Raw genomic sequence first — 13,624 nt, forward strand, 5'->3', positions numbered from 1 at the left:
TTAATAGGTCATATATTTCACATTTCACATTTATTCGGAAAGAAACGGAAGCGAAGTTCGTATAGAATTCTGAAAGGATCGGAAAGTTACTTTCTTTCCGCTTAAAAATAATCATTTTCAACTTATATATAACGTGTTTACATAAACAGCACTAAATAATTTTAATTTAAATTTTAGTTTCACCGATTTTAAGGATTTTAAGTCTGTTTTTTGCTCTTTCTTTATTTTGTATTATGATTTTTCAACTTAGTTTTTAGGAAAATAAATTACACTGATTGCAGTCGTGTATTTTTGTGTGTTGCTACAAAGTCGGATGCATTTTGTATTGTTTCGCCAATAGATTTTTGAACATTGTGATTGTTTGCGTAGTGTTTAACTAATGCTCCGATTGCATCTACAGGACTTTTTCATTTGCGACATACAGCAAATGTAATTTCTTCTTCAGAACTTTCATCTGGTATCATTCTTGTAAATGACATGATTCTATAGCAGGATTACACATTAGAGCAGATAAAGCATCAGAGTGAATATCTTTCAATCCTGAATTTCTAATATCTATTCTAATATCTAATTCCAGGATTTTTAAAAACATTTGATTGATTTCTTTTATGTTCCGGGTAGGGAAATGTTTTGCTTTTATATTTTTCCCATTACTTTCTCGAACGGTTATCACGTCCCTTGTATTAGGATTTTATCTTTAACTATTTGGCCTTGAATTATTTTTCTAGCTCTATCAATCATATATTTTGTAACTTCCCGAAATAATTATAAAACTATTTATTTTAACTTTCAGGAACTGAAGTTAAAATTCTAACCTTCTATGATATTGATCATTTATTTTTTAGCGCAATTGCAATGTTTTTAATCCATTCATCACAACAGAGTTTTACAGATGTACTAGATTGCTCGTCTGAAATATGTTACATTTTTTCACTTAGCATCTGTTTCATCAGAAAATGATGCAACTATTTATTTTACTTTTCTGGGAACAGAATTTTCAATGTAATCCTTATTTATACTTTCCTGGGTTTTAAGGGGAGAAAAATTGTTTAATAAATGAGGTATTCGATTATTCATTTCGTTGATGCATTCAGGATTACTTAAACGAAATTCATCAACATCAATGTCCTACAATTATGTCAATTTCTTGATCTCGATCATTTATAATTATGTCAATTTCTTGATCTTGATCATTTATAATGTCGGTATTAGTGTCTGATTCATTGGTGTATTTCTATATATAATTGTAGCACCGATTACAAACCTTATCTTCATTTTGTACTTCTAAATGAGGAAATTCTAGTTTTCCTTTTTCTGCTGATTTACCTAACGTCCAGAAGAATACGTTAGCCGTCTCATAAATACACTTTATATAAATTTAAAAGAAATTGGGACATATCATTATCCCCGTTGAGTACGTTAAAGTCATTAAGCATAAAACAGAATTTATACTAATATTTTATTTATTTAATAACTCTTGTAACAACGTAGGTTTTAAACAGTTTATAGTTTAAAACATATTTACAAACACATTTTAAATAACTTTCACGTGGATAATTGAAAGGTATTTAGTTCAAGTAATTTTTTAAAAACTTCAAACTAATACACTGAACTGTTTCTATAATATCAGTTGACAAACTAATTCTTAGTGCTATGATTCAAAAGATTTTTTAATTGAAGCTAATTTTCCGGTTGAGTGGAGTTAAAGCCTCGCGAAGGTAAATAAAGCGTTTCTCATTTTAGGTTCTTCCCAAATTCGAGGTAGAAAAATCCCTTTTGACTTTACGTCTCTCGATCATTTCATAGCATAGATCCTGACGGTTGAATATGACTACAATGATCGGTGGAGTAGTATGATGAGTTAGTGATGGTGCTTTGATAATACGGTATTCCTGTCGTCGAGTTTCGAATTCACTGAATCTCGCTAAAATCTCATGAGACTGCGCAAGGGATTCACTTTGGGCGTCCGAGACCACTTGAGGTAAAATTTCAACGAGACCCGGAGATACAGCAGTTGGATTGACAGGGGTGGGAGTACAGGGTACAGAATTTGCACTACCGACGTACCGAGAATCACAGATCTCGTAATTGGCACCAGGGTTGCTATTCACTGCCGCATAGGTGGCACTAGTAGTTGAAGAAATACATCCTTTGCAAACATAATCCATCTGGCCCTTTTTAAGTTTTTCAAAGGTCATTTTTGCGATGACAACATTAGCACAGGTCAAGTGGATGAGACTGCCACATTTCGCACATGCTAGAACCTCAGGAACACCCCTAGAAATCACTACGTTGCACACCGAACACGCTCCCATGTTAACGTAAATGAAAAGTAATAAAAATAACTATAACAGTTGTGAAAAGTTTGCACTGATTAGCAACAATTAAACGAGTTAACGCAAAGTTAGAAGTCACAAACAAATCGGGCAAAAGCACTTTTACAACATACCAATTTGAAGCTCCAAAAAAGCTGAGACACTCAAAGAAGTTAATTTATTATTTGTTGATAAATAAAAATCTGAAGATAAGTTGAAAAAACCGTGATATTCTAGCATTAATCTAAGAGAATATAGTTATAAACAATATTCAATTGTTTAAGAAAATTCCTTATTAGCTTAAATTAATTATTACCTCCCTGTAACTGAAAATTTTGCAAAGAACTTGGAAATGTCAGGAAAACTGCAAATTTCTAGCATTATTATCTACTAATCAAACATCCGAGTAAATGCGAGTACACTAGAACATCAGTTTAACGTCCTCTGATTTACCGGATGAGCTGGTTCAAGGGGACGAGTGAGAATCGCTTGCCAGGTCAGCGGAGTTGTGTAGTTTATGGTTATGCAATATAAGAAGCCACACGCAAGAAAAACGGTTCAGAGAACTCCAATTTATCGTGAAGGCCATTAAAGCCATGTGACGAGTGGGTCACGTGACCAGATTCCTGCCTTACCGCCACCTTTCTTATTTCCCAACTTATTTTCACACGAAGGGCCACATCGAGCTAAAAATTTGGGATAATAAATAAGAAGCACTGAGAAAGGTGGATCTGGTCCTATACTTTAATAATCATGAAAAAAAGCAAAAAAAATTATTTACAATAAAAATCTTTTTTCATACAAATTTAGGACCAGACCCACCATTCTTAGTGCTTCTTGTTTAGTATCTCAAATTTTTAACTCTGTGTGGCGTTTCGCGTGAATATAAGTTGGGAAATAAAGAGGGTGGCGATAAGGTAGGAATCTGGTTACGTGACCCACTCATCATATGGCCTTAAGGCCATGTCCGAAACACCTAGTGAATTGGAGTCCTAGGGTACTTTTAATAAAAGTCGGATGTATTCGCGGTCTATTACTGGACGTGATAATGATACACAGTGATTTTTAACATTTCAGAAAAAATACAGTACATGCCATGGAGCAGAGCCGTCTTCATGGCTCAGGCAATATTTTCTGAACCTATGTTAGGCTCAGGCCTTCGTTCTTTAACTACTAATCGTTCCGAAAATATTCCCCTTACCATAAAAAGACGGAGCTCTGCTCTTTGCCATATAAAATATAATTATTAATTTATCTTACCTTGGCAAGAACGTAGGTCGTTTAAGTCTATGTGAATTTTTTAAATTCGTTTCTCTCAACTTCTCGCAAGGTGAAAGCACTGGACACACTGCATTACAGATCAATTTACTACAAAAGTCGTTATATCCCACACTGCATTCTTTTTTTGCTCGACATTCGTTTAGCTCTGGGTCAAAATACCATCTTTTAGTCGTGTGAGAACTCTCATTGGAATTACAATTAATGTTCTTGGGTGGCTCAAAACACACTTCTCGAGGTTTCGGACAACATACTGCGTACTCATCCAGAGGAGAAAGTTCACATTTGTGTGTGGAAGGACAGTGTCTTCCATGTGGTCCACAAATTGCAGGTAGGCCATCTTGTGCAAGGAGGGGAGTTCCATTGGGGCATGGATTTTCCTTTTTAGGTAAACAGACTGGAACTGGAGGACAAGGAGGAGTACTACAAGCAACTTCCACCATTCTGCAAGCTTCATTTTCACCGCGACAGCTCACACTTTTACAAGGATCCCTACATGAACAGAAGGGACATCCGCTCTCGGAATTTAACTCGAATCCATCCTGACATTGTAGGCTGCAGTCGATCTTAGGACAGCGTATTGGCATGTTACATCTTGGAATGTTTCCTTCTATTATTCGAGTGCCTGAAACGTAAAAAATACTGATACTTGTTGTACCATGGATATCTTATGTTTTAACGACATCCCAAAGAAAAATAATTATTTTTCTTTTTAGAGTGATGAGGTAAATGCCCCAGTAATAGAAACAGTCCCAGTAATCGTGAGTTTTGAGGTGTAAACGCCATAAGTAAGTATTTTCCGCATAAAAATACAATCCTAAAATATTTTTAAGTAAGTTTGGACAGTGCTTGTTGTTGAAACCAAATTAGTGTTTTATAAGGACATTTGGGCATTAAGGCTAGGAAAGGCATTTCTTTGCTTATATTTTTAATATGTCAAGAAATTACTTGATCGGCACGAAAATGATTTTTTTGTAATAAAACATGATTTTTGGTTTCATGAAATTAAGTAAAATCTTTAGTTACTACCTAATTGTTCGAGAAATATCGGTCACGATTATAGGGACGTTTGAAACGCATAGTTGCTCGAGTAATCGTAACGGGTGACGAAGACTTTTCTTCTCGAAGACTCCATTCAAAATTTCATTTCCATATTTTATTACAAATAATAATTTAAATAATTTCAAAAAGGCGTAAATTAAATCGGAGAACTGACTTACTATTGTGAGTAGTAATCGTAATATAATTTAGTACTTAAAACTGTAAAAAAGTGATGTAAAATATTGGAATGACTTTAGAGATTTTTTAGTTTATTATCATTTTTCAGTGAAATTATTATTTATTGAATAGTTTTTCATTAGTTAAAACTAATCTATACCGCATAATATAAAGAAAAATGTGTAATACCCAGGAAAAAGAACCCATTGAAAAGAACACTATGTGAATTGCTTATCTGTCATATGCATGTTCAGAAAGTTAAAATTGAATCGGTTTGTGAGTATATGAATAGGTCATTTCCTCAAGCAGCTTCGAATCTGCCATGTACTGCAATGAACATTTCAAGTAATGCGATATTAAATCGGTGACCCTCTTTTTGAATGAGAACGAGTTTTTTGAGGTTCAGTTGCCATATTTCACACAATTTTTTAAATGCATAAATTATCGAAAGATTAAAAAAAATCATGCACAAGGTTACTAGATTCCTTTTGATATTTCAGTTCTAGATGTTGCGAAAACTTTTACGGCATATAAGTTATTCATCACGATTTTACGCAATGATAGTGCGATAATTACGATATATAGCTCAGGAATTACGGTATATATTGCAATTCATGCGATATCGTTTTCTCCGTGAACGACTAAAAGTATTTAAAACCCCAATCGGCGGTAATCTGGAATTTCAGTGACAGATACACAATTCAGAAGCTTTTCCAACCCATTCAACACAAGTGAATGGATTTTTTTCCTGGTTATATTCTTGGGTATATTCCTGGGTATATTTGTTTCCTGGGGGCATAATTATTAATAGTTTTAATTTTTTGACAACGTAAACAAAACATAGCCTCCAAATACACATAATTTTTTTTAGTCACTGCAATTTATCAAATTTCTTCTTAGACTTTATAATTTCTGTTGCAAAAAGGCTAATTATACAGATTACCAATGTGTAAAGTTTGGTATTCTGTGTAATTATGTTCTACTTAGCCATTTCATAGAACAAAGATGGCTGATATGACTTTATAAAACTCAATATTATTTTTCAAACTTTATTTTAAAAAGGAAAGCAATTCAAGTCTACTATAGTGTAAGTATACATTTCAATTTATTTTTAGGACCACTTTATTTTTTATAAATCAAATATTAATTTTATCGAGACTATTTTCAACTGAAATAAAAACTGAAAATTAATTTTTATTATAATTAATTATTTTAATTTCCATCAAACGTATTTCATCTCGAGTGTCTTAATCAATATAAAACTAATAATACATTTTTAATTTAATTAAAGTAGAGTTAAAATACAAAAATACACTTGAAATACACCTCCAAATCGCTAAAAACTGATTTCAAGAAAACTTAACCTTTTTCACTGGGACGTTTACCTTACCGGATCTACTCCCTATAGGAAATATTATTTTTAACATGAACTAAAACCTTATGCCTTCTTTTGAATTTGCCTATGTACTTTAAATGCTATTCTTGTGGTTCGGGTCCCACCTTAAACTGTAGACCTTCCATCACGCACTTTGCTTTAGCTCAGACCGTAAATGGTGGGGTCAAAAGGAAACTGGACTGCCCAATATGACATATTCCTCTTTAATTGCAGACTGACACAGAAAAAATATTTGCTCAGGCAGATAACCTAACTTCAATTTAAATATCAGGATCAAATATAAGATAATTATTGTTAGAGAAACTGATCGGGTGAGTGTCCTAGCAGATCGTATTTACAGGGATAATAATCTATGGACTTGTCTGAGACCCATTAGAAGAAAAAGAGCTTGTTATTTTTTGTATACTATGTGAACGTAGCTGTACTTAACTTAAACAAATTAAAATTTTTAATTGACAGTATAAGAATCAATTTTTATCTATGATTAAGTATTCATCTTCGAAATTTTCTATTGTTTAATTGATAGACCAATTATCGCGCAGCATGATCCGGTCCCAGTTCGGGTCCCGCGTTTAGGTTTCTCTCTACTTTTAACCGCGACTATTTTGACCGGGCCACGATCGTCACTGATCGTAGCCAATCACAGCGGACGGTGAAGTCACTTGACTTGTCACATTTGGGCGGAGGATGCCGAATTTATCCTCATATACGAAAACAACAGTGACGGCAATCGTGGGTGAAACCGATGCATCGTGTGCATGAATCGAACCGTCAATCGTAACCGTAATCGGAACCGGGAACTACTCGTCTGCATACTGCCGCACAAACTCAAAAGATACATAAGTTCAATCTCACTGGAACTGAGAAAACCGAGAAAAACTGTTTGGCCATAGAACTCTTATATCGAATACAAATTTGAATAATTAGGATATGTTATTTGGATTTCCGATCAGAGTCTGAGCTAAGTCGCAAGCCTAAAACATACCATACGTAAGGGCAAGCGATTCTTCTCGTTTGTAAATTCGCTGCACACTCGGTCACTTTTACAAAATATGCAGAATACGTCTTAACGCCCTGCAGACACGATAACACATGTACAGAAGAATGAATTTCATTCCTCACCCACAGACCAAACCATGATTTTCTTATGTTTTTATAGTCACTGAATTCGTAACAGAAGCATGTTTTTGCCCACCAGGTGCAAGTACTTATCTACCCTGCTGGAAGTAAATGGATAGAGTCCCTATCCCAATATTCCTATCCATATCTATCCGACGCTTATCCACATGTATCCTTTTCTATCCACTCCCAATACCTATTTTAGTATTTCTTTCCAAATGAATCCTTCACTTATCCACGCCTGTGTTATTCTATCCATTAGGTAATTCAAAATATTGTTTTTCTTTTTCAATCCCTAGCTTCTTATCTCATTAAATCTTCTTCTATCTTTTCTGGAATCTAAGATAGTCTTATCTATTCGAGTCCCAGTCATTATATCTAAATAAATCCACAGCTTATCCACCTCTATACTTTTCAATCCGTTAGGCAATCTAAGATTCCGTCTAACTTTTTTAATTCCTATTTTCCTATCCAACTGAATCCATCTCTATCTTTTCTGAAATATAAAATAGCCCTATCTTCGTGAAGCCCAGTCTTTTTATCTGAATGAATCATCTACTTATCCACCTCTATCCTTTTCTATCCATTAGAAAATTACAAATTTCGTCTATCTTTTTTAATCCCTATTTTCCTATCCAAGTGAATCCATTTCTATCTTTTCAGACATATAAGATAGCCGTATCTTCGTGAATCTCAGTCCTTCTATCTAAATGAATCAACAGCTTATCCACCTCTATCCTTTTCTATCCATTGCGCAATTTCAAATTTCACCTATCTCTTTAAATTCCTATTTTACTATCCAAGTGCAACCATTTATATCTTTTCTAAAATATAAGATAGCCCTATCTTCTTGCACCCCCGTCTTTCTATCTAAATCAATCGTCCACTTATCTACCTCTATCCTTTTCTATCCGCTCGGCAATAAAAATTTCGTCTTTCTTTTTAATTCATATTTTTCTATCCAAGTGAATCGACTGCTATCTTTTTTTAACATAAGACAGCCCTATCTTCTTGAATCCCAGTCTTTCTATCCAAATGAATCCATTTCTATCTGTTTTTAAATATGAGATAGCCTTTTCTGCTTCAATCCTAGTCATTCTATCCAAACAAATCCTCCGCTTATCCACGTTTAACTTTAGCGAGGCGCGTGCTAGTTGACGTACATCACTAACTTAGTACCGGCAAGTTCCCGGTAGGTGGCTGGATGTAAAATTTAGACGCAAGTGAAATCATTTGCACTGTCTATAACTGGAGGGTCAGCAGACGCCTTTGCAGAGTTCAAACTTCAACTAGTAAGTCGTAAACCTACGGAATTTTTTTATTAGGTGTATAAAACCTTGCTAGTTCAAAACTATTTTTCGGGAGATTAAAATCCAAAATATATATTATAATTTCAAAGCACATAAGAACACTACATTTTTGAGTGGATTCAAATGGATAAAAATTAAAATGATATATCGTTGATAGTGGGTAGTCTGGGATAGATCAAGATAGACATTTGTGAACAGAAAAGATAGAAAAAAACTCAATGCGACCATTAGGGATAGAGTCAGTGCTAGAGAAAGATAGACAGTTGTGACTTGAAGGGATAGAGTCAGGGATACACAGATATATATCTAAGTAGATACGACGACGCATAGGGCGTGGAAAGAAAACGATAGAGTTTGTGGGATGAAAAGTAGAAATTTAGGAAGGATTGAATATCTCTATCTTTTTCTATCCATACATTTCTATCTTTTGAATCTTTTTACTTCCAGCAGGGTAACCTAAAAAAATACATAATTTTTTATCCGTCAAACTAGGCTATGTTTATGTTTTTGGGGTCGCCGAATCCGAATCTAAAGCTCATTTAACCCATCAGGTCAATCCTGGTGGGATCTTTGAAGTGAAATGGAGCCTGTCTGAATACGAACAACTCCGAATTATTCGAATCGATTACGAATAAATGTAAAATCTGTTTCCGTCTGATTCCGACATTCGGAGTTAAAGCTAAATCTAGACCGAATGATTCCGTTCGATACAGATTAATTATTTTTCACAAGGGGATCTGTAGGTCTGCCTTTTTGTTTTAATTGATACTCTCCTCAATAAAAGGTACATAACAGAGGTTTTCGCAGAAAAATCAAGAAGACGCAATTTTGTCCTATTGTCGAGAAAAATGCATTTTAAAAATTGCGAACGCATGTTCATCGAGCCGATGCAAGATTATTTCGAAGCGTCGGTAGCTCCTAGGTTGAGCGCTTGGCTGGTAGCCGCAAGGTTCCACGTTCGATTCCCGCTATCCGTAATTTCCGCACACTACAAAAACAAAACAATTTTGATTCTTGTTGGTAAATATTTCTAAAATGAGTCAGTGCATCCACTGGTATTTCGTATTTATTATCGAAATTTTCATTTGAAACACTTTTTTCTCCTTTAATTAAAAAATATATGAATACTACGAACTATTGAATTATAAAAAATTATATTGAAATGCACAATCGTCTAAAGGAGTGATCATAAACCTACGATAACAAAGTTTTTATTGAAAATAAGGAATAAATATTCATTAAATAGCATACTTATATTAAATGTTAATCAGAACTGGAATAAACAAGCATTTTGATAATTAATTTTTTTTTAAGTACGGATTTGTTTAGAAAACTTCTGGTATATACCTTTCATTTAGGAAAGTATCAAGTGAAACACAAAAAGCAGACCTAAAGGTCCCTTGTCAATCCGAATTAGTGTTTCAAGTTAATTTCGAATGAGTCCGCAACCATTTAGTATTTATTCCGACTGATTATAGGCAAATCTAAAAGAAATTTTTATTCTGTCTGAATCCGCCTGATAAGGAAATGACATTTCGAATGTCATTGAATGATTCAGTACTTCAATCAGAATGATTCCATTCCAGTCAGAATAACATCTTAATTCCGTCTGAATCTGGCGCGATACAAAATCACAATCTGAATGATTCCGTTGCGATCCACTCTTAGTCCGAATAATTCCGCAAGTCTAAGAATTAAAATTTTATTTTACCTGACTCTGCGCATGGCGCACATACATTCCTAATGATTCGTCGGGAACAGGTGATAATCTAAAAGAACTGTAACTATTTCCACCGTATTCGCGGTAAAATTTCAGCGGTAACCACGTCTCGCGACGGTGTGATAGGGGGCTACAGTCTGTGACGGACTCAATACGATGATCCAGAAAAACCCTCGTACACCCTGAGGACATGAAGCGACCGAAGGACGACCGCCTTCTGTATTTTACCCGCAAGTGTCTTTGTATCTTGTTGACACGCAGGGAGGTTTTTCAGGCTTTTAACCGGTGAAAGCTTGGCACCCCCAAGACTGCCGGTGATAAGGACAACAGCTTTACAGAATATTCCGGGTATAATCGTTCCAAATCCCTTACAAGGTCTTTTTTTCATTCTATTTGGTTATGATGTTTCTGTTAGCTGGTGCCGAAAATTCGATAACAAACATGGTTCGCTTCTCGAAGTCAATGAGAACTATGTCAGGCCTCGAGTGCACAAAAGAAACAATTGTGGAGAATATGAAGTTCCAGTATATGCAGCAATTCTCATTCTCGACAATTGACTCGATTTCCCTGGAAGCGTTTAACGGAGCGGTATTAAGGCTAATGCCACAAGAGTGACGAAGATGGTATTAAAGCACTCTTAGTGCCGCATTGTGCCTTTGCCCAAAGGTTATTCCTGCATGAGTTGGAGACACTAGATAGTATATGTCATAGACGCTCGGGGTGTGCATGCCTCGCTCTCAGCTATTGTCGGACACGCCTTGGCTCAAAATGGGACGACGGTATACTAAGGTGACACCATCTTGACATACCAAATTGAAACCCTCCATGCCAGGCTTCAATCCGGATAACATAAGAAAAGAAAAAGTTAGCTTGTACGACATCGACTGATCCTCCATATTTTTGTGGAAGATGACGTTCATCCTCTTGTCGAGGAACTGTTCACGGAAGTTTTTCTCCTGTGCTTTTTAATCCGGGCTTTCACGACTGAGTACTCAAGATAGATAAGATTGGACGCATCTTGCTCGCCTCTCATATTGAAGTCAAGGCCGAGAGTGTCATATACAGTCGAACCTCTGGCACTGTAGCTTTGGACACTTTCACACCTCGGACACTGTCGTCAGCTGTTTCGCGGACACTGTAACTATCAGATGACTAGCCCAGGGCCGAAACATCCAATAACAATAGTATGCTATCAGGGGCACCCACAAGACATCGTATCGATACGATCCTGTAACTCGACGCCGATTGACTGAAGGGTTAGACCACGTGCTCTTACAGTGTCCGATACGTCCAATCCCGATGGATGACAGTGTCCGAGGTTCGACTGTACTAATAAATATGTATTTAATAATTAAATAAAATATATTTGATAAATATAAACAATAATAAAAAACGGAGTCGAAAATAATCATTCAGAATTGCTGTAATGTTATTAATTAATTAGTAATTTACCCTTAGGGATTAACAAATCAGAAGCACGCGTTATAGACCAGACATCTTGTGCGAAAAAAGGTCTTTTTACCGTGTTTCGAGTAATTTTTAAAAAAGTGCAATGTTCTAGCCACAATAGGTAATACATTATAGCCTCACAAGGTTGTTAGCTTTTGACCTATTTTTCTGGGCAAATTACTCATGTTCAGTTTTTTCAAAATACTTTACTTCTTGATGAAGCTACGTAAGTGGTGCGAGAGAAAAAGTTGCAGGACAAATAATTCTCTTTAAATCTAAAAAAAACTATAATCTTCTAGTCTTCATAGATCAAGAGTTACAACTCTTTAAAAAACATAACTTTTTTGCTACTTTGAGCTATATATAACCATACAAGTTTTTTTTAAGCTGCTAGTTTCGTACACATCCTAGAGAAAAACTTCAAAATAACAAATTACAAAGGACTAAATTCTGAGTAAAATAAAAAAATACAATATTATAGTTCATATAAGTCACGAGTTCTCACCATGAAACTTTGACCCTTTCCATTCGGAAGGCTCTGTCTGTACTCTGTGTGTACACTGTTTGCATTTTGTTGGCATGTATGTGTCTGTAGTTCATCAGACGTTTACTTTTTCTCCTTTTTTGTTGGAAAATAATCAATTGTTCAACAATTGTGTAAATAATACGCTTCAATCTATCATCTGTGTGCATATTTAATGTATTTAAGGTTGAAAGTCCCAGTAATCGTGAAACTTAGTTGTAATTTAAATATATTATTAGAAATATATGTTAAAAGTAAAATTTAATAATAAGCCGCACTAATTTTTGACATTTTATAATAGCCAATAAAAATTGCATTTATTCAAATGAAATAAAAAGCAAGAAAATTGACATTAAGATTACTGGGACTAAGGTCACGCTTATTGCTACGTGTACCTTACTTTGTGAAAATTACTTCTTCCAAAATATCTGTTGTCGAAATTAATTGAAAAGAATACCAATTAAATGGTTTATCGGGGAAATCGCTTTTAAAAAAGCGCTTAATACTGTACCTCCAGGGTGGTGCGAAAAAGACTTGATTTTACAAAATAATATTTCAATTTTTAGCATTCTTAACATAAAATAATATATCATTATAAAACTCATCCCTTTAATAGCACTTTTTATAAATAATCAATAAATAATGTAAAATCAGTTAATTTGTTGTTTTATTTCATTTAATTTCGTAAATAGATATTGTAGAATTAACTTTCAGAAAGTAAATACATAAAATATGCACAAAATTGATAGATTGAAGTGTATTATTTAAATAATTATTGGCAAATCAATTGTTCTACAACAAAAAAGGAGAAAAAGTGAACTTGTAATGAACAACGAATACATGCATGACACCAAAATGCTCAAATACGGTCGCAGTGCATTTTCCAGCACATACAGAGCAGTGATCCCAGATCTGAAACGAGACGTGGTCCAATACTATGACACGTCTATGTCCGTGTGAATATGGTAGGAGACGATATAAATGCCTGGGTTGCGCGCGCAACCCATTTCTCCTCTTCTGAATTTGAAAACTCGAAGGTGCTCGATTGCCTGTCGGAACACTTCGGCGGTTCTATTTATATATCTATTTGCTTCGAAATAAAATGAAGAGATTAAATTTACCTTTTTTAGTAGAAATTTAATCTTTTTGTCTAAAAATGTATCATTTTTGGTCAAAAATGCAATTGTTTGGTTCAAATATGAACTGTACATCTTCTTGGGTTTAAAAGTCAATTATTTCACTAAAAGTTGAACTACTTTGTAAAAAAAAGTCTTTTTTTTAACAAAGTTTTATAAT

At 34.6% G+C, this 13,624-nt stretch overlaps 1 protein-coding gene across 1 annotated transcript in view; it reads right to left on the bottom strand.

The window, feature by feature from the left end:
- LOC117173234 (cysteine-rich motor neuron 1 protein) overlaps window positions 1-13,624 on the bottom strand; it is a 175,931-nt gene that overhangs the window by 29,582 nt on the left and 132,725 nt on the right. The window contains exon 9 of the mRNA XM_033361696.1: window positions 3,576-4,218. Within this exon, the coding sequence (XP_033217587.1) occupies window positions 3,576-4,218 (643 nt within the window). The remainder of the gene's footprint in view (window positions 1-3,575; window positions 4,219-13,624) is intronic.

The sequence above is a fragment of the Belonocnema kinseyi genome, chromosome 5 (assembly GCF_010883055.1).
Source record: "Belonocnema kinseyi isolate 2016_QV_RU_SX_M_011 chromosome 5, B_treatae_v1, whole genome shotgun sequence".
In the NCBI taxonomy this organism is placed as follows: domain Eukaryota; kingdom Metazoa; phylum Arthropoda; class Insecta; order Hymenoptera; family Cynipidae; genus Belonocnema; species Belonocnema kinseyi.